The sequence below is a fragment of the Neophocaena asiaeorientalis genome, unplaced genomic scaffold (genome assembly GCF_003031525.2).
Source record: "Neophocaena asiaeorientalis asiaeorientalis breed wild unplaced genomic scaffold, Neophocaena_asiaeorientalis_V1.1 scaffold62, whole genome shotgun sequence".
In the NCBI taxonomy this organism is placed as follows: domain Eukaryota; kingdom Metazoa; phylum Chordata; class Mammalia; order Artiodactyla; family Phocoenidae; genus Neophocaena; species Neophocaena asiaeorientalis.
In genome coordinates, this window is record NW_020175191.1 from 1,143,575 (window position 1) to 1,159,413 (window position 15,839).

Consider the following 15,839-nt stretch of genomic DNA (forward strand, 5'->3'; position numbering starts at 1 on the left):
TTTTTTGCGGTATGCGGGCCTCTCACTGCTGTGGCCTCTCCCGTTGCGGAGCACAGGCTCCGGATGCGCAGGCTCAGCGGCCATGGCTCACGGGCCCAGCCGCTCCGCGGCACATGGGATCCTCTCGGACCGAGGCACGAACCCGTGTCCCCTGCATAGGCAGGCGGACTCTCAACCACTGCGCCACCAGGGAAGCCCCAATCTGTTTATCTTAACAATATCCCCATTTGCCAAGGTTAAGTAACTTGCCGCAAGGCACAGGCCCCGTGTGCAGGACCAAGGCTGGGCCTCCAGCCTCTGCTGGTACTCAGCAGCCTTGTGAAGCTGTGTGTGTGGATGTCCCTGTACCCCACAGATTCCTAGAGTTCTGTAAAGAAAACGGGGGGTATACCGGGTGCCCCTTCCCTGCCAAACTGGACCTGCAGCAGGGGCAGAACTTACTCCAGGGTCTGAGCAAACTCAGCCCCTCTACCTCAGGTATGGCTGGGCCAGGGTGGGCTTGGTTGGGGGACAGTGCTGAGGGAGGATGTAAGTTACTAACAGAGCTGGCCTTCTCTCTTTGTAGGACCCAAAAGTCACGACTGCCAGGCGCGGGAGGGTGAAGGGGGCCTGCCCCTGCAAGTGGAGCCCGAGTGGAGGAATGAGCTCTGAGGACCGCCCACCCGACCCTTCCCCTGCTGCTAACATCAAGCTGCTAACAATTGCGGGAAGGGGGAGGAAGTAAAACTGAAAAAAAAAAAAAAAAGCTTATTCTATGCAAAAGCCTCCTTGTCTCTTCAGCCTGGCCCCAGCTTCCTGAACTCCCAAGATGACCTCACAGGGGAGGGTGGGACTGTCACACCAGCCCAGGGCCATACCCCTCCCTCCACCCCCAGAAAGGAACCCAACCCCCATGTCCAGGGGAGGAAATCTAGTGGGAGGTGGCAGGGAAGCCACCCACAGGCTTCTAAGTTTAGCCCAGTGCTCCAGACCACTCCCCTCACCCGCCTCCAAGGCCCAGAGCCAGGCATGACCTCATCCTTTTCTCCAAGACTCCACCCTGCCTGCCCGGGAGTCCTGCCTTTGCAGACAGGGGGCCAGCCTGGCAAGCACCCTGGAGAGATGGGACTCCAGGCTCACAGGGACCAGGAGAGAAAGACAGGAAGCCACACACATGTTGGAGCCTGTGGCCTTTATTCATGCCCCACACCAAGTACAGCCAGATGCAAGGCCCCTGCCCAAAGCAGAAACACCAGGGGCCCGGGACTCTGGGTTATACCCTCCAAGTCCCCTACCCCACATACTCTCCTGTGAGCCAGAAGTGTATAAAGTGCTGGTGTGATGATCCTCTGGGGAAGGCCAAAGGGATCAAGAGCCCCACCCCTGGACGAAGGCAACAGGAGGAGGGACTGTGCTCTGGTTCCCAGAGTGCTGAGACGGGGCCTACAGCCACCACCATCAGGGCTGGGGAAGCGCGATGCAGTCCTGGGCAGGAGGGAATTGGGAAAGGGAGCCTTCAGCAGGGATCCCTAATAGGGTGGGGCTGTTGGGGGCAGGGGGAGTTTCTGCACCCCTGTGAAGGGAGGAGGGGAGGCTTGGGGATCTCAGAGAATGGGGCAGCCCCTCCGGCGCTTATTCTTGCGGACCTGGAGGCCAGCCCTAGTGGCCATCTCAAACACCTCCCGCACCCCCTCCTTGGTCTTGGCTGAGCACTCAAGGTAGCCAAAGGCACTGATCCGGTTTGCCATGTCCCGGCCTTCCTCAGATCGAACAGGCTCCTGGGAAGGTAGAAGGAACGTGGTCAAAGGAAGCTGCTGGTTAGGTGCACCTCACCCATATTTGTAACAAGAACAAATATCTCCTCCAGCCCTGACCCCACAAAGCATCCAAGCCCCGGCCACCGTGGATGGCTTCTAGGCTAGAGACCCAAGACTCCTATTTACCTTCAAAATTCTCCCCATCAGCCCTATACCCCACGGTACACTCTTCTCTTGCCTGAGTGAGGATCTACCATCTCCTGACTGACCTCCCAGCCTCTGTTCTCACTTTCTTCCAATCCATCCTCTATGGCTGCCAGAATCATTTTTCTAACATGCTGACTCTGACCATATCTGTCCCCAGTTTAAAACTTCCATAATTATGTTCAAAGAATAGTCTAGATTCCTTATCCTGGCAGCTCTCCCTAATCAACTCGTCCTCTGGCTAGAAAGCACTTACCAGGTCCCCAAATAAGCCAGCTCCCTCACTCTGGGCCTTTTCCCAGCCACTTAGAATACCCTCCGTTCCACATCCACAGCAGCCCACACACCTCCCCAGGTATATACTCTGATGGCTCCACCTGCATACCTCAAGCAAAACATCTACTCTAAGAACCCGGTTCCCTGAGGGCAAGGATTTTCTCATTCACCTTAATAGCCCCGATGCCAAACAGTGGACAACAGACAAAATGCCAAATGACCTTGGACAAGTCATGGTCCTCTGACAGTCTCATGGAATATTGGGTCAGACCCTAAGGGCCCCTCTGGTTCTCCCTCACCAGGGTACGGGTGCCAGGGGGGTAGGAGGTGGACGCTACCATCACTTCTAACACGGGGAGTCAGTAGGAGGGAGGCTCCTTCACCAGCCTGCAAGCCCTCAGAGGGCACCTTCCTCCCCAAGGCCTCCCAGCCTGGCGGCTGCACCCACCTGCTTCATCTTGGCCAGCTCTCTCCGGGTATGTTCATCTTGCCTCAGGTCCTTCTTATTCCCCACTAGGATGATGGGCACGTTGGGGCAGAAGTGCTTCACCTCCGGGGTCCACTTCTCAGGAATGTTTTCTGCACAGACACGTCCCAACAGGTGTTGGTGTCTCCACTTAGGCTAGAAGGCTTCCCCTGGGTCCCCTTGTCTCTGCAGGGCGGTCTTAGAGGCTATTCAGCACGACAGTCCCTTTCACAGGTCAACCCACCCCCACGCCCCTCACAGTACACACCCTTCCCTGAGCCCTCGGAGGGCCAGAGTCACCACAGGGAAGGAGGCTAACGGGGCTCCCCGGCACCCCTCCCACACAGCTTCTGAAGATGGCTGAAAGGAGCCAAGGCAAGAGCTCCCTCTGGTTGGTTGATTCCAAGGGATTCTCAGCCCCCTCCCTCCAACCCCCTCACCCAGGCTGTCGGGGCTGTCGATGGAGAAGCACATGAGGATGACGTCAGTGTCCGGGTAGGAGAGAGGCCGCAGGCGATCATAGTCTTCCTGCCCTGCTGTGTCCCACAGAGCCAGCTCCACCTGACACACAGGGCCAGTGCTTAGCTAGCCTGAGGGCCCCAGTTACACACCCCACACCCTGCCACCCAGAGGTCCTATCTGAAATCCTGGTCCCTTAGGTTCACTGAACATCTACCTATTGAACACCTACTATGTGCCAGGGATAGTGCTAATCATTGTCACACAACATAAACTAAGGTGAGTTTCTTAAATCCTGAGACAACAGCGTTTGATCTTTGTGCAGTTTGAGCTGCCATCGGGAGCGCCACTATTTTATTTAATACTCATAAAAACCCTTCGAAGGAGGCCTTACCATTATTTCCATTTCACAGCTGGGGGAGCTTAAACCCAGAGGCAAAGGGACTGGGCCCAGATTACAGAGCCAGCGTGTAAAAAACCAGGAGGTTATCCAGATTTCCTAAGACTGCAGTTTCACTTCCTAACTTCCACTGGTTCCAGCAGGGAGAGTGAAGCAAGGACATGGGTGGATGGTGAGCACGGACATCCCAGGTCCATAAGTGAAGGGGGCAGGCATGGTTCCAAGGGGCTCTTCGCCCTTACCTGCTTGCCGTCCACCTCTATGTCGGCGATGTAGTTCTCAAAGACAGTAGGGACATAGACTTCTGGGAACTGATCCTTGCTGAAGACGATGAGGAGGCAGGTCTTCCCACAGGCCCCATCCCCCACGATCACCAGCTTCTTTCGAATGGCAGCCATGGCTGGGGCTGGTAGGGAAGAGGCAGTGGGGATGTTGGGAAAAGCCAGTAAGTCCACAAACACTTCTCTAGGGCCCCCAAGCCCTCCCTGGAAACCGAGGCATCCAGTGAAGGGAGAGGAGGGAGGGAAAGGGGCTTGCTCAGGCATGTTCTTGCCAAGAACCAAGTGGTCAGGCAACTGAGCTGGAAATTCCTAATCTCAAGGTCAGGGACAGGTCTCCCCCATGGGTTAGAAATGGGAGGTGGAAGAACCACCCACTTGGGAGCCAGAAAGCATGAGTTCTAATCTAATCCACTCCCCAACTGTGGGCCCCTGGACACCTAGAGGGGTGCTCAGGGACCAGCGACGTGTACAGAAGGGCAAGCTTTTATCTATTCTACATACCAGGGTTTCAAGTCAGATGTATTTGTTACCAGGATTTCGATACTTTTTAAAGTTTAATAATTGTGAAGGTCCAATCTGGAACACACTGTCCCAAAGTCAGCACAAGTCATGCCTGCCCAGCGAAAAATGAAGAGTCCCTACCCATATGGGTGGGTAAGGGAAAGAATATTTATCACACCCCTAGGTGCCAGGCACTATGGTGGGCATTTGGACAAAAATCACCTCCCTCAGTCCCCAGAAGCCTGGAAGGTAGGTAGTGAGCTCCCCATTTGGACAAACTAGGAAAGTGAGATTCATTGAGGTTAAGACACGAATTCAGAGTTGTGGCAGGGATGGCACTCAAAGCAGGGCTGTGTGACTCTAGAGTCTGTTGCTTTTCTACATATCACCCCAGAGGTGGGAAGGAGAGCAGAGGGAGGGAAACCCAGACAGAGGGCAGCGGCAGCAGCCAGCAGGCTTCCCTGGCCCACCCTGTCCCGGTCCCCAGAGCCCCGAGTCACACAAAGGAGGCTCAGTCCAGGCAGTGCCCACAGCCCACATTCGGGCAGCCTGCCTTCCTCCCCCTGCTTCCTACTGGGCCTGGAAGCTACACTGGGTCACTCAGCCCCAGCCAGGGGACAATGACCACACTGTAGGGAGCCACACATCTACCACAGCAGAGCGACTGAGAATAATCCACTAGGGAATCACCTCCACCCACTCCCTGGAACAGCCCCTTCCTCCACTCAGTCCAGCTCACCCTGAGGCCCTGCCCACCCCTCCCTGTGACTCAGGGCAAGGAGTCAGCTTCCTGGGGTTTCCATGTGTCCCCTGCCCCCAACACACACCAAAGAGCATCTGCACAGTTCATCACACCTTCCCAGCTTCCCCGCGCCTCAGCTGAGCCTCACTTCCTCCTTCCCTGGGGAGAGGAGCTGACCTCCAGTCGGCTGGAGTTCCCAGGCCTACAGCCGAGGAGGAAGAGAGGGCGGGCTCTGGGCCTGAGATGAAGTCGAAGCTGTTGGGAGAAGCGGAGGCTGGAGCCTGTGCTGGGAGGAGCCCCCAAAAAAGAGACAAATGAGGGCCAGTCCCAGCACCAACCACACAGGGAGTAGTTAAAAAAGAAGGGGACGGTAACCTGATCTCTGCCCCAAACCTGGCTTTTTCTCAGTCCCACATCCTGTCAAACTAGGCTGAACTCCTTTACTCCCCACACACCACCACCACCTCACAGTCCTGCCTTGGTCTGCCTTTTAGGGAGCGAATACTCCAGCCCAAGGCAAGCTCTCTTCAGCAGTGGGGTCCCGGGTGGCCTCCTTCCCCTCCACACACACACGCACAACAGTGGGATGGGGGCAAGTGGATATGAGTCAGAGGGAACTTATAGGAGTCGGGTGCACGGCCACACTCTCCCCATCACAACAGGGGCTCTCTGATACCCCCAAAACAGGCAAGAAGGCATTCACCCCGCCAGCAGATCCCCTCCAAAAATGGAAACCACCCTTCAGAAAAGGGGGTCTCAGGCTTCCCTGGTGGCGCAGTGCTTAAGAATCTGCCTGCCAATGCAGGAGACGGGTTCGAGCCGTGGTCCAGGAAGATCCCACGTGCCATGGAGCAACTAAGCCCGTGCGCCACAACTACTGAGCCTGCGCTCTACAGCCCGCGAGCCACAACTACTGAGTCCCTGTGCCCCAACTACTGAAGCCCGCATGCCACAGTTACTGAAGCCCGCGTGCCCTAGAGCCCTGTGCTCTGCAACAGGAGAAGACACTGCAATGAGAAGCCCGTGCGCGCACCGCAACGAAGAGTAGGGCCCGCTCACCGCAACTAGAGAAAGCCCCTGTGCAGCAAAGAAGACCCAACGCGGCCAAAAATAAATAAAATATTAATTTTAAAAAAAAGAAAAGGGGGTCCCCTGGAAATTCCACCCAGGTGACCAGCACCCTCACCTACTCCCACAGGTTCCATTGGTCCAACTGTGGGAAGACAGGCTGGGGTAGCCTCAACCTGGGATGGGCAGTATTGATGGAGGGATGGAGCACATTCACCACTAGGGTGAATACCAATTGCTTAGGCATGAGTATGCCCGCCCCAGGCAAGGCAGTTTAGGTGGCACCAGACGGTGGTGGGCAGAGGCCAGAACTCCAGGGCAAGGGCATGCATTAAATGACCTAGAGCCCCCCCATCTCAATTAGATGTTCCCTTCAGGCTCAGAAGAGTAGTTGGCCCAGGCCAGGCCACCAGGCCCAACGCCAAGATGGCGAAAACAACAGCTCCCTGTGAGAGGCAGCCCCTGAGGAACTGCCCCACTGACCCTAAGAGGGGCAACCAAACCCCACACGGGGCCTGGAATGACCCTGGAATTTCTGGGGCCTTCCCTGGAATAAAACAGCTGCCGTCTCCTCAATCATTCTCTAGATTTCCAGATGAACCAGGTTCTGCTGTACCCTGCCCACCACCCCTGAGGTCTAGGGAAGAAATCAGATACCTCCTCCTCAACTTGAAAACCACACACACACACACACACACACACACACGCGCGCGCGCGCGCGCGCGCACACACACGCACACACGGGCTGGATCCTTCCCAATCTCCTGTACCTCCACTCCAGGCCGGCTCCAGAAACCATCTAGGGCGACATCCAGACCCCCGAGGCAGTGGCAGCCCCCGCGGTCACACCCGCCCCTATTCCCGCCACTCCACCGGCCCGGAGGGGGCGATTCCCACCTCAACCCGGACTCGGGCCCAGACCCACACCCAAGCCCAGGTTCACAGAGGGCCGCCAGGCCTGGGAGCTAGAGCGTCTGCGCTGGGGCTCCCTCGCGGACACCCAAGTTGCCGTCTCTCCCCTCGCCCGGCCGGGCAGGTTCCGGGAAGCCGGGAGAAGGGATCTGACTCCGACTCGGACACCAAGAGGCGAGAGGCCCTGCGGGGCAATTCCCGGGGCCCCTCACTGCAGCCCAGGAGGGCAGGGAGGGGCCGAGCCGGCCCGACCCCCGCACCGCCCAGACGCCGCGTACGAGGGAGGGCAGGCGGCCCGCGCTCGGACCAAAGCCCCTCCCCGGCCGGCGCCCCGAGCTCCTGCCAGGCGGAGAAGGGGGGAGTGCTCTCCTGGGGATGAGTTCCCAGGACGACCCCGCCGCCCAGAGCCCCAACCCGGGATACCTTCCGCTCCGCCGCTTCCAGCTGCGCGGCCGGTGCCGGAGGCAGAGACTGACCCGAGGGGCACCGCCCCGCCCTCCTCCAGCGCCGCGGCGGGGAGGGGCGACTCGCGGGGAGGGGCGGGCCGGGCGGGCCGGGCGGCACTCGGCTCTGCCCGCCCACGGCCCCCACTCACGGCCCCAGAGGGTCGCCCAGCGAGAGTCCCCGGGATCTGGGGGAGATGCTGGGACTGTGGAGGAGTGGGCAGCGGGGCGAGGCGCGGCGAACGGGACCCCTGAGGACTCTGCCTCTGCCCCACCTTCCAGCTCCTAGTGGCGGACCGGCGTCGGGAAAGTTGAGAGGCGCCCGGGGTGGGGTCAGGAAAGGGCCGCTGCTGCCCTCGCGTGGCCAACCGGCCACCCGCGCCTACATCACCTGGGGCTTCGCGGGAGGCGGGACTGGAAAAGACGGCTTCGGGGACGCCCGAGGAGGAGGCCGCGGAAGATGCCCACCCTCTGCTCCTAGGATCATTGCGGAGTAAGTACAACCCGCCATCATCCCCCCAGGCCTGGAGACCTTTCAGAACCTTTGAGTTCAGGGCACTTGGTTCCACCTCACAATTCCCTTCCTTCCCCCTACCTGGAATTTCCAACTCCTACCCATCCTTCCACCCTGGAATCTTTCTGGATCCCCAGCTGGGAACTCAGTTGCCACCCCCGCTGTATTATTTCTGTGCCTCTAGGGACACCTAGCCGGGCCTGACTTGTGCGTTGGGTATTTACCAACTGGTGTATCTCCTTCCCTGAAAGGTAACTGAGGAGGTGGATGGAGGATGAGGAAGTCTACTCACATTTTATTAGCTTGTGCAGGGAACACTACATAGCTTCTAATAGTCATCACAGATCTCTAGGTTAAGTGTACCCATCCCCTTTTGCCTGTAAGTAAACTGAGGCTCGGGTGGAGTTAAGTGGCTTAACTTAAGTGGCTTAATTTTGCCATTTGTATGTGGCAGAGCAAGAACTCAGATAGTCAGGCCTGTCTGGCTCCAAAGCTGGTCTCTCTCTCTACTGCCCACTGTGATCCTCCAACCTGTCCCTTCCCACTGTCTGGCACAGTGTGTGGCACATAATAGATTTCCAACAAATACTTGCTGAATGAATGAATGTTGGAAGTCATACAGACTTTAAAGATCTGAAGAGCAACCCACACATTTGCTAAATGATGAAACTGAGGTCCAGTGCAGTTTGGTCCCAGGCCTCTTAACTGGCTCACTAAACTGAGCTATGTGCTCAGTTCAGATCAGTTTCTGCCTTCAAAGAACTTACAATCTAAATTCCAAATGCAGACAACTTAAAGATAAGTAATAGTTATTGAACCCTTATTACATGGACCTGGCTCTACATACATAAACTACTTTAGTCCTACAACTACCTCCTGAGGTAGTACTGTTATCTCCATTTTTCCAAAAAGCAAATTGAGGCTCAGAGAGATTGCAAACCTAGTGTTGGGTTTGGCACCAGGACCCAAACAGCAGGACTTTCAAGCCCCTGTTCCTTAACTGCTACTCCGTACCAACTCCTCATATAGACAGTTACAGTACAAGAGGTGAGCGCTATAGTGGGGGCATGCCTGGGCTGTGGAAGGACAGGTGAAGCCTTCAGGATGAGGTGATGTGTAGATTTTAAATGAGTTGGAGCTCAACAGAGCTCCACAGCTCAACAGAGTTGTGGAAAACACAAGGCGGGGTGGGGCAGAAGACAGGGCTGGAGAAGGAAGCAGTGGCCAGATATGAAGGTTCTTGTATGCCATGCTCAAGAGTTGAGTGTCAGTTTTGGTCTAGGTGCAGTAAGGAGCCACCAAAGTATTTTCTCAGAGGAATCACCAACTCAGATTCACCCTGTGGAAAGGGCTCCCTGGCTGCTGTGTATATTATACATTGGGGAAAGCAGGGGAGTGGCTTGGAGACAATTAGGAGGCTAATATACTGAAGGACTAAGGTAGTGCCTGTAGAGATGGACAAATAGAAATATATTTAAGGGACTTCCCTGGTGGTCCAGTGGTTAAGACTCCACACTTCCCATGCAGGGGGCACAGGTTCGATCCCTGGTCCCCCGGGGAACTAGAATCCGCATGCAGCACGGCCAAAAACTAAAAAAAAAAATGTTTTTTAAAGAAATATATTTAAAAATATATAATCAACAATACTTAGTGATTGATTAGCTTGATGAGGAAGAAACGGAAGCCAAAGGTGCTCAACTCCAAGAATTCTAACTTGAGTAGCTGAGCTGGTGCCCCCTGAGATGATGAGCGGGGAGAGGACATATTTGTGGGGGAAATAATGAATTCAGTTGGAGGAATGTTGAGTTGAAGTGCCTGTGAGATGTCTAGGAGATGTTCGGGAGACAACTGGGACAGTTTTTAGTCAAAGAAAATAAAGACACACACATTTATCCATCTGGTTTATTTGCCAAGGGCTAAAATTTTGGATCTAACTGGCACCCCTTCTTCAGTTAAATTGCCACTAAAGAAGGTCAAGGAGACAACTTCAGAATTTGGGTTGGGAGAGGGATAAGCATGGAGAGGCTGGGATGGTGGTGGGAGGTTCGGGGCTGAGCCCCTCAGGAGTAGCTGCCTGGCCCTCCCAGGGGGATGACGAAGACCGAGATGTCATCCCCGGAACCCAGCTTGTTGTTGGGGAGACGCCAACCACGGTCCCGGGGGGTGCCCCGGGCCCCTAGGACCAGAGCTTGGGCCAGAGCTGTGTACCTGTCAGAAGCACATGTGCACATTCATGTACCAACATGTACATGGGAAGATGGATACACAGGCCCTCATGTGGGTTCCCAAGCATTTCTTCCCTGTGTCCCTTCCCCATCGTCATCCCCTTGCCGCCATACAACCCCTACCTGCTGGGGTCATTGGGCTCATAGGCTGACAGCACCCTGTCCACAGTGGCAGCTACCTCACAGTCACTGGTGACATCCCACAGCCCATCTGTTCCCAGGACTAGCACGTCATCTGGGCAGTGCTCATACTGCGTCAGGTCATACACTCGTACCTGGTGGGGAGAGAGAGTGCAGAGGGAGCTTGGGGATAAAGCGACCTTGGGAGAGAGCTAGCCTGAGACCCCCAGAGCAGGGAAAGCTAAGGAGGCTCCCATGTGGCTCACCTCAGGGAAAGAGGAGAGGAAGGGCTTGATGGGCAGGGTAGAACTGCAGACCCTGAGGTTGTGGTCTCCCAAGCCCCGGGTCACCCCAATGGTGGCCATCATTCGAGCCTAAAGGAAATGAGGAGGGGACACTACTATAGCCTTCTCCCAGTCTCTCTGGGACCGGGGACCCTTTCCACCCTCAGGTAGAACCTCCACCTCCCTAGACAAGTTGTGGTGGGTCCTCCTGCCCTCTCCCACCTGTACCATGGAGTTTACCTTTTTGCCCTCCCCACAGACCAGAGGAAACCTGAGATCCTCCAGCTCGATCTTTTTGTAGGCCCTGGGGAGGGGGGAGTAGAGGAGGCATCACCCAGGCATCAAAGTCCCTCTCCCCTAGGAGCCACACCCCTTACACAAACCCCTTAGAAGGGCCGCATTCCCCCAGCTCCCAGCCTGGCCCAGCCTCCAGCTTCCACCTTGCTGTTGGCGAGGGACTGGTTGTGTTGCCATGGAAACGGGCCCCAGCTCTGAGGGAAGTGTTACCAGCCAGTCATGTTCTGGTCCCGGTACAGCATCCTCTGCCCCAGCTCCTTAGGCTGAACTCTGCGGGGGAACTCAAGGTGGGTGAATTCACCACCCAGCAGCTCTGGTTTCAGGAAGCCCTGGGGTTGGGAGCGGCCAGACAGAGCAGAGGGCCAGGGGGCATTAGGTTTACAGTACACCCTGGTGTAAAGGTGATGTTAATTATAGCAGACCCTTAAATGGAGTTTACTGTGTACCATGCATTGTTCTAATATTCACATGTATTAGCTCATTTAATCCTCACAACAACTTTTAAGGCAGGAACTCTTGATTTATGGAGAAGTTCAGGGAACTGTTGAAGATCACACAAAGTACTCAAACCAGGATTCAATCCCAGGCAGCCCAGGCTCCAGAGCCATTGCTTTAAAGCACTAAGCTATCCTGCCCCTTAGAGGCCTTTGCTGTTTCCTTCCCCCACTCTGACTGCACTTCCTTCCTCAGTTGGGGCCACAGTGGAAGGCACTGGAGCAGCCCACGCTCTTTCCTGCCACATCCTCCATACCAGCTCAGCCCTACACTCCATAGTCTGTGGAGTGGCCTTCCCAGTAAGCTCCCAGTAAGGAGCGGTCTGTCTGTGTTGTGAGGGTCGGAGAGTCCTTGGGACACAGGGTACAGAGAGGCACAAGATTAGTAAGGAATGGGAGTAGGGAGTTTAGTTCCTACTTACAAGCATCTGGAGACGCTGGCGCTCAGTCTCCGGGGTGAACTCCCGGGACATTGGAATGATTTCTCCATTCCGGACAATGATGGCTCTGCCCAGAGAAACAAAAGGTTTGGGCTTGGCTCTCTACAACCCCCTCACATAAAGAGTTCCAAAAAGACAAGGCCCTCCCTTAGAGTCCCTCACCCAGACCCCCAGTTTTCCTCCCCTCATAGCTATTTCAGGCCCTTCCTTATGTCTGTGATCCCTCCTGACCCGTTCCAATCTCTGAATGTTAACACCCACCACGTCACTCTCTTCTATTCCCCCATCCCAGAAGCTTGACCCCTCCCCCGCACAGCCTTTTTCAAAGCTCCCACCCCATACCTGCTGTCACCTGCATTGGCTACGTACACCTTGCCTAGCAAGTAGACCACAACCAGTGCACAGCAGCCCCCCTCCACTTGGTGGCCATGCCGCTCCCGGGCCATCTGCTCATCCTGCCATATGAGGAAGGGTCAAAGGGGGTGGATGAAGAAGAGGCTCCAGACACACAGCCACCCGCCCACATCTGCAGAAATAAACTGGCCCAGGCAAGCCACACTGGTGGACAGTAGGGAAGACATCGGTATAACACCCACTTCTCCCTCCCTCTGAACCAAGTTCTGCTCAGGTTCTCAAAGCTGTTATGGGTTCTCAGGGTCACCTCCTCAGGCCACCTGACTCCCATACAGAGTTGACCAAAGTGTCTGCCTGGCAGGCCCTTGGCTCAGGCCACCCACTTACCATGAACTGGAAGGCATTCTCAATGGCACCCACTACCAGGCTCTCATGAGTCACTTCCTTCTGCGAAGACCAGCAGGACTGAGGACCAACCAAGTGAGAGGAATCAGAGGAACCTGGAGCCCCTGGGGTGGACGGGAGGCAGAGGGGAGGTGGCGAGGGGTCCTGGAGTATCTCTACCAGGTCCTTTAGCTGCTCCTGAATGTGGCGATGCAGGAGCCTAGAGGCCATTTCGGCAGCTCTGCCTCCTGCATGCCCATCAAACAGGCCCCAGTAGTAGAAGCAGAGTCCCTGGTGGAGGAAAAGTTGGAGGTGAGTGTGTGTGTGTGTGTGTGTGTGTGTGTGTGTGTGTGTGTGTGTGCGTTTGTGTTATGCAGGGAGAAGAGCAAGACTCTGGGCATCCATATAAACATTAGAGAGGAGGTTAGATTTTGGTATTTAAGGCAAATTAGATTTATTCACTCATTCACCAAAGGCATACTATGTGTCTGAAAGCAAAGCATCAAAAAAGTCAAACTCGGGCTTCCCTGGTGGCGCAGTGGTTGAGAGTCCGCCTGCCGATTCAGGGCACACGGGTTCGTGCCCCGGTCCGGGAGGATCCCACATGCCGCAGAGCGGCTGGGCCTGTGAGCCATGGCCGCTGACCCTGCACGTCCGGAGCCTGTGCTCCGCAACGGGAGAGGCCACAGCAGTGAGAGGCCCGCGTACCGCAAAACAAACAAAACAAAAAAAAAAAATAAGAAAGTCAAACTCAGAGGATAAAAGATGCAAAAATAAGCAATGGTAGTTATTAAATCATCAATGAATACATGAGCATATCTCCATTTTAAGTGGAAAACTAAATATTCACACTGACATGGTAGAATCTACCTAATCAATGCCAGATAAAATTCTGTGCCATTAAAGTAGAAAGCTAGTGAGTTAGGGGGTAGGTCTATCACATGGCTCAGATTAAAACCGAATGCCTAGAATCCCTGGGGATAGGTGTCTCCTGTGGAGGTTAGGAAAGCGGGTGGGGAGCTTACCTGGCCTCGGCTAGGCTCCCTAGGTGCCCCTGAAACACTCCTCCGACCTTCCACATACACCACTTCACAGCAAGCCTGGTCCTCATTGTGCCGGCTCTTGCCAGAGTTGATGACCCTGTCAGGCCAAAGTGACCACATCAGGTTGGACACCAGACAAGGTCCTGGAATAACTCCCACCTGAGACACACATACCCTCTCTGGCCTGCTGGCCAAGCTGAGAAAGGTCACAGCCACCTGGGAACCAGGCCAGAGGGAGGAGAAGGGAGGCAGGGCAAGGCACAAGGAGTACTGCCTAGGTGTTTGTCTCCACCACCTCCTAGAAAGGCCACAGCAGCACTCTCCCACCTCAGATCTCCCATCCCTTCCCTAATGGTATCACTGGGGGAGGACCTGGATGGAGGGAAGGAGGTTTTAATTCCTGGCTTGCCGAGACGCTGCATCCACTCTGACCCCCAAAAACCTCTTCTAGCTTCTTGTCCACAACACCCCACCCCATCCTCATGAGCACACCCACCTTTATCCTAAAATCATCCAGTGAAAGTTTCTGCTGCCTTTTTTTTTTTTTTTCTTTTTTGGTTTCTTGTGGGATCTTAGTTCCCCCCCCCCCACGAGGTGTCAAACCCGCGCCCCCTGCATTGGAAGCATGGAGTCTTAACCATCGGACCGCCAGGGAAGTCCCAGTTTCTGCTGTTTGGCAATGAGTAGGTGCTCCGGCACAGATCAGGAAAGAGGAATTGAAATAGGGTAGGAGTGGAAGCCTCCCTGGACTGCGCAGGAGCCACATAACCACAAACTCTTCCCAAATAGGAAGTTAAAGGAGCCGGTAGTGGGGCCGCGGGTCCACCAGCCACGACCCTCAGCCCCTCAGCGCCCCCATCTCCCTCAGTGCTCTGCTCTCCCAGCAGATGCATTAAAAATCCACCGGGGGCTTCCCTGGTGGCGCAGTGGTTGAGAGTCCGCCTGCTGATGCAGGGGACACGGGTTCGAGAATCCCCTAGTGGTCCAGTGGTTAGGACTCCTCGGTCTCACTGCCGGGTCCCCGGGTCAGGGAACTAAGATCCTGCGCTGCCAACAACCAACCAAACAAGCAAAAAAAAAAAAAAAAAAAAATTCACGCAGCCTTGGAGCAAGCCGGCTGCTGCCGCCACTCCCACCGCTCTGGCCCGGAGGTCCACTTCCTTGCCTGGCCAGGGCAAGTCCACCCGCCAAGGGGTGTTCAAAGGGGGCCCTCCCGCTTCCCCGGGTGGCCCCCTCCCCCGCCCCTGGGGAAGCCGGCGGCCGCCTGGTGTCGCGGGCTATTTCTGGGTGTGGAGGGGGAGGGGAATGGTAAGAGGGACAGGGAACTGGGGCGCCGGGGTCGGGAAGCCCAAGGAGTTTTTCCAGCCGCCATCTCCTATATTAAAAGGGACCCCCGCTCCTTGAAATCTCTCCTCCCTTAGCCATTAAACTACCGGGCCGCGACTGACAACTGGCCAACTCATCGTTCACGGGCCCCCCACTCTCCGGGCTCTGGGAGAGAACAAGGTCCTGAAGCGGCGCGGGTGAGGATAGTCAGCGAGCTAGAAAGTCCTGAGAAAAGCTGCACCCGACTTGAGAAAGGGCTGGGAGTGGGTGCGGCCCGAAGCCCAGAGGACAGCAAAGGTCCTGGGAAAAAGGAGCTCCTGGCACCGAGAGCGGAGAAGGGGGGATGCGTCCCAGCGCCCGGGATGCCAAGGTGGGGAGGAGGTTGGGAATGGGAGTCCCATCCTGGTTAGGGTACCCCCGGGGGCGCTCACTCGGCGTAGCCCGTGCTCCAAGGCAGGCGACGGCCAGTGTCCGGGGGGCTTTGCACAGCCCGGCCAGCGTGGTCGTCGGCGCGTCGCAGGCCCCCAGGGCTCAGCTGTAGAAAGGTCGGTCGGCAGAAGCTTGCTCGAGCCTCTACTGTCCTCGCGGGTGCCGCACTCCCGCTCCCAGCCCTAGCCGGAGGGCTTCTGGGAGCTTGTGGAGGGGCGGCGGGTGGCGCCGAGGTCGAGTTGGGCAGGTCTGGCGACTTGGGGCGCGGAGGCGGGGCGCCCCCAGAGCTCACCAGGTGCGCCACGGCCGAACGCACCCGGTTTAGCATGCTGCCTCCCTTCCCCGCCCTCGGCCGTGGCCCCGCCCCAGGACAGGCCCCGCCCCCTAGGGCTCTCGAGGGGCGGTGCTCGCTCCGGTCAGTTCGGCCCCACCATTGGCTCT

The 15,839-nt window shown here is 56.4% G+C and overlaps 4 protein-coding genes across 6 annotated transcripts in view; 2 read left to right on the forward strand and 2 right to left on the reverse strand.

Moving 5' to 3' along the window:
- The window catches only part of MOV10 (Mov10 RNA helicase), a 24,164-nt gene extending 23,407 nt beyond the window's left edge, over positions 1 to 757 (forward strand). Inside the window, exons 20-21 of the mRNA XM_024764856.1 lie at positions 356 to 477; positions 566 to 757. Coding sequence (XP_024620624.1) covers positions 356 to 477; positions 566 to 651 — 208 coding nt within the window. The 3' untranslated portion in view covers positions 652 to 757. The remainder of the gene's footprint in view (positions 1 to 355; positions 478 to 565) is intronic.
- Positions 758 to 1,152: 395 nt separating this feature from the next.
- RHOC (ras homolog family member C) lies at positions 1,153 to 7,590 on the reverse strand. The gene is made up of 5 exons (XM_024764953.1): positions 7,469 to 7,590; positions 3,784 to 3,947; positions 3,123 to 3,243; positions 2,665 to 2,795; positions 1,153 to 1,757 (listed from the first exon to the last, which is right to left on the reverse strand). The coding sequence occupies exons 2-5, from the start codon at positions 3,937 to 3,939 to the stop codon at positions 1,584 to 1,586; spliced, it is 582 nt and encodes a 193-aa protein (XP_024620721.1). The 5' UTR covers positions 3,940 to 3,947; positions 7,469 to 7,590; the 3' UTR covers positions 1,153 to 1,583.
- Positions 7,591 to 7,764: 174 nt separating this feature from the next.
- TAFA3 (TAFA chemokine like family member 3) overlaps positions 7,765 to 15,839 on the forward strand; it is a 29,088-nt gene continuing 21,013 nt past the window's right edge. Inside the window, exon 1 of the mRNA XM_024764951.1 lies at positions 7,765 to 7,981. The gene's annotated coding sequence lies outside the window, so the exon portion shown is untranslated. The remainder of the gene's footprint in view (positions 7,982 to 15,839) is intronic.
- PPM1J (protein phosphatase, Mg2+/Mn2+ dependent 1J) lies at positions 9,891 to 15,747 on the reverse strand. 3 transcript variants are annotated; one of them, XM_024764946.1, is made up of 10 exons: positions 15,401 to 15,747; positions 13,626 to 13,740; positions 12,604 to 12,891; positions 12,205 to 12,317; positions 11,845 to 11,929; positions 11,139 to 11,257; positions 10,872 to 10,935; positions 10,614 to 10,721; positions 10,351 to 10,502; positions 9,891 to 10,210 (listed from the first exon to the last, which is right to left on the reverse strand). In XM_024764946.1, the coding sequence occupies exons 1-10, from the start codon at positions 15,724 to 15,726 to the stop codon at positions 10,063 to 10,065; spliced, it is 1,518 nt and encodes a 505-aa protein (XP_024620714.1). In that variant the 5' UTR covers positions 15,727 to 15,747; the 3' UTR covers positions 9,891 to 10,062. The 3 variants fall into 3 exon arrangements, with proteins under 3 accessions (XP_024620714.1, XP_024620715.1, XP_024620716.1); XM_024764947.1 differs by having other exon boundaries at positions 9,902 to 10,210; positions 12,232 to 12,317; XM_024764948.1 differs by having other exon boundaries at positions 10,063 to 10,210; positions 12,604 to 12,681.

What these genes read in the sequence shown, in the direction of transcription:
- RHOC (XM_024764953.1), bottom strand. Translation starts at nt 3,939, where the DNA reads ATGGCTGCCATTCGAAAGAAGCTGGTGATCGTGGGGGATGGGGCCTGT. An exon ending in TAGAGGTGGACGGCAAGCAG is followed by an intron (nt 3,244 to 3,783) that starts GTAAGGGCGAAG and finishes CCTGTGTGTCAG; the next exon opens with GTGGAGCTGGCTCTGTGGGA. An exon ending in AGCTGGCCAAGATGAAGCAG is followed by an intron (nt 1,758 to 2,664) that starts GTGGGTGCAGCC and finishes CTACCTTCCCAG; the next exon opens with GAGCCTGTTCGATCTGAGGA.
- PPM1J (XM_024764946.1), bottom strand. Translation starts at nt 15,726, where the DNA reads ATGCTAAACCGGGTGCGTTCGGCCGTGGCGCACCTGGTGAGCTCTGGG. An exon ending in GACCAGAACATGACTGGCTG is followed by an intron (nt 10,936 to 11,138) that starts GTAACACTTCCC and finishes CCCCCTCCCCAG; the next exon opens with GGCCTACAAAAAGATCGAGC. An exon ending in TCCTCTCCTCTTTCCCTGAG is followed by an intron (nt 10,503 to 10,613) that starts GTGAGCCACATG and finishes TCTCCCCACCAG; the next exon opens with GTACGAGTGTATGACCTGAC.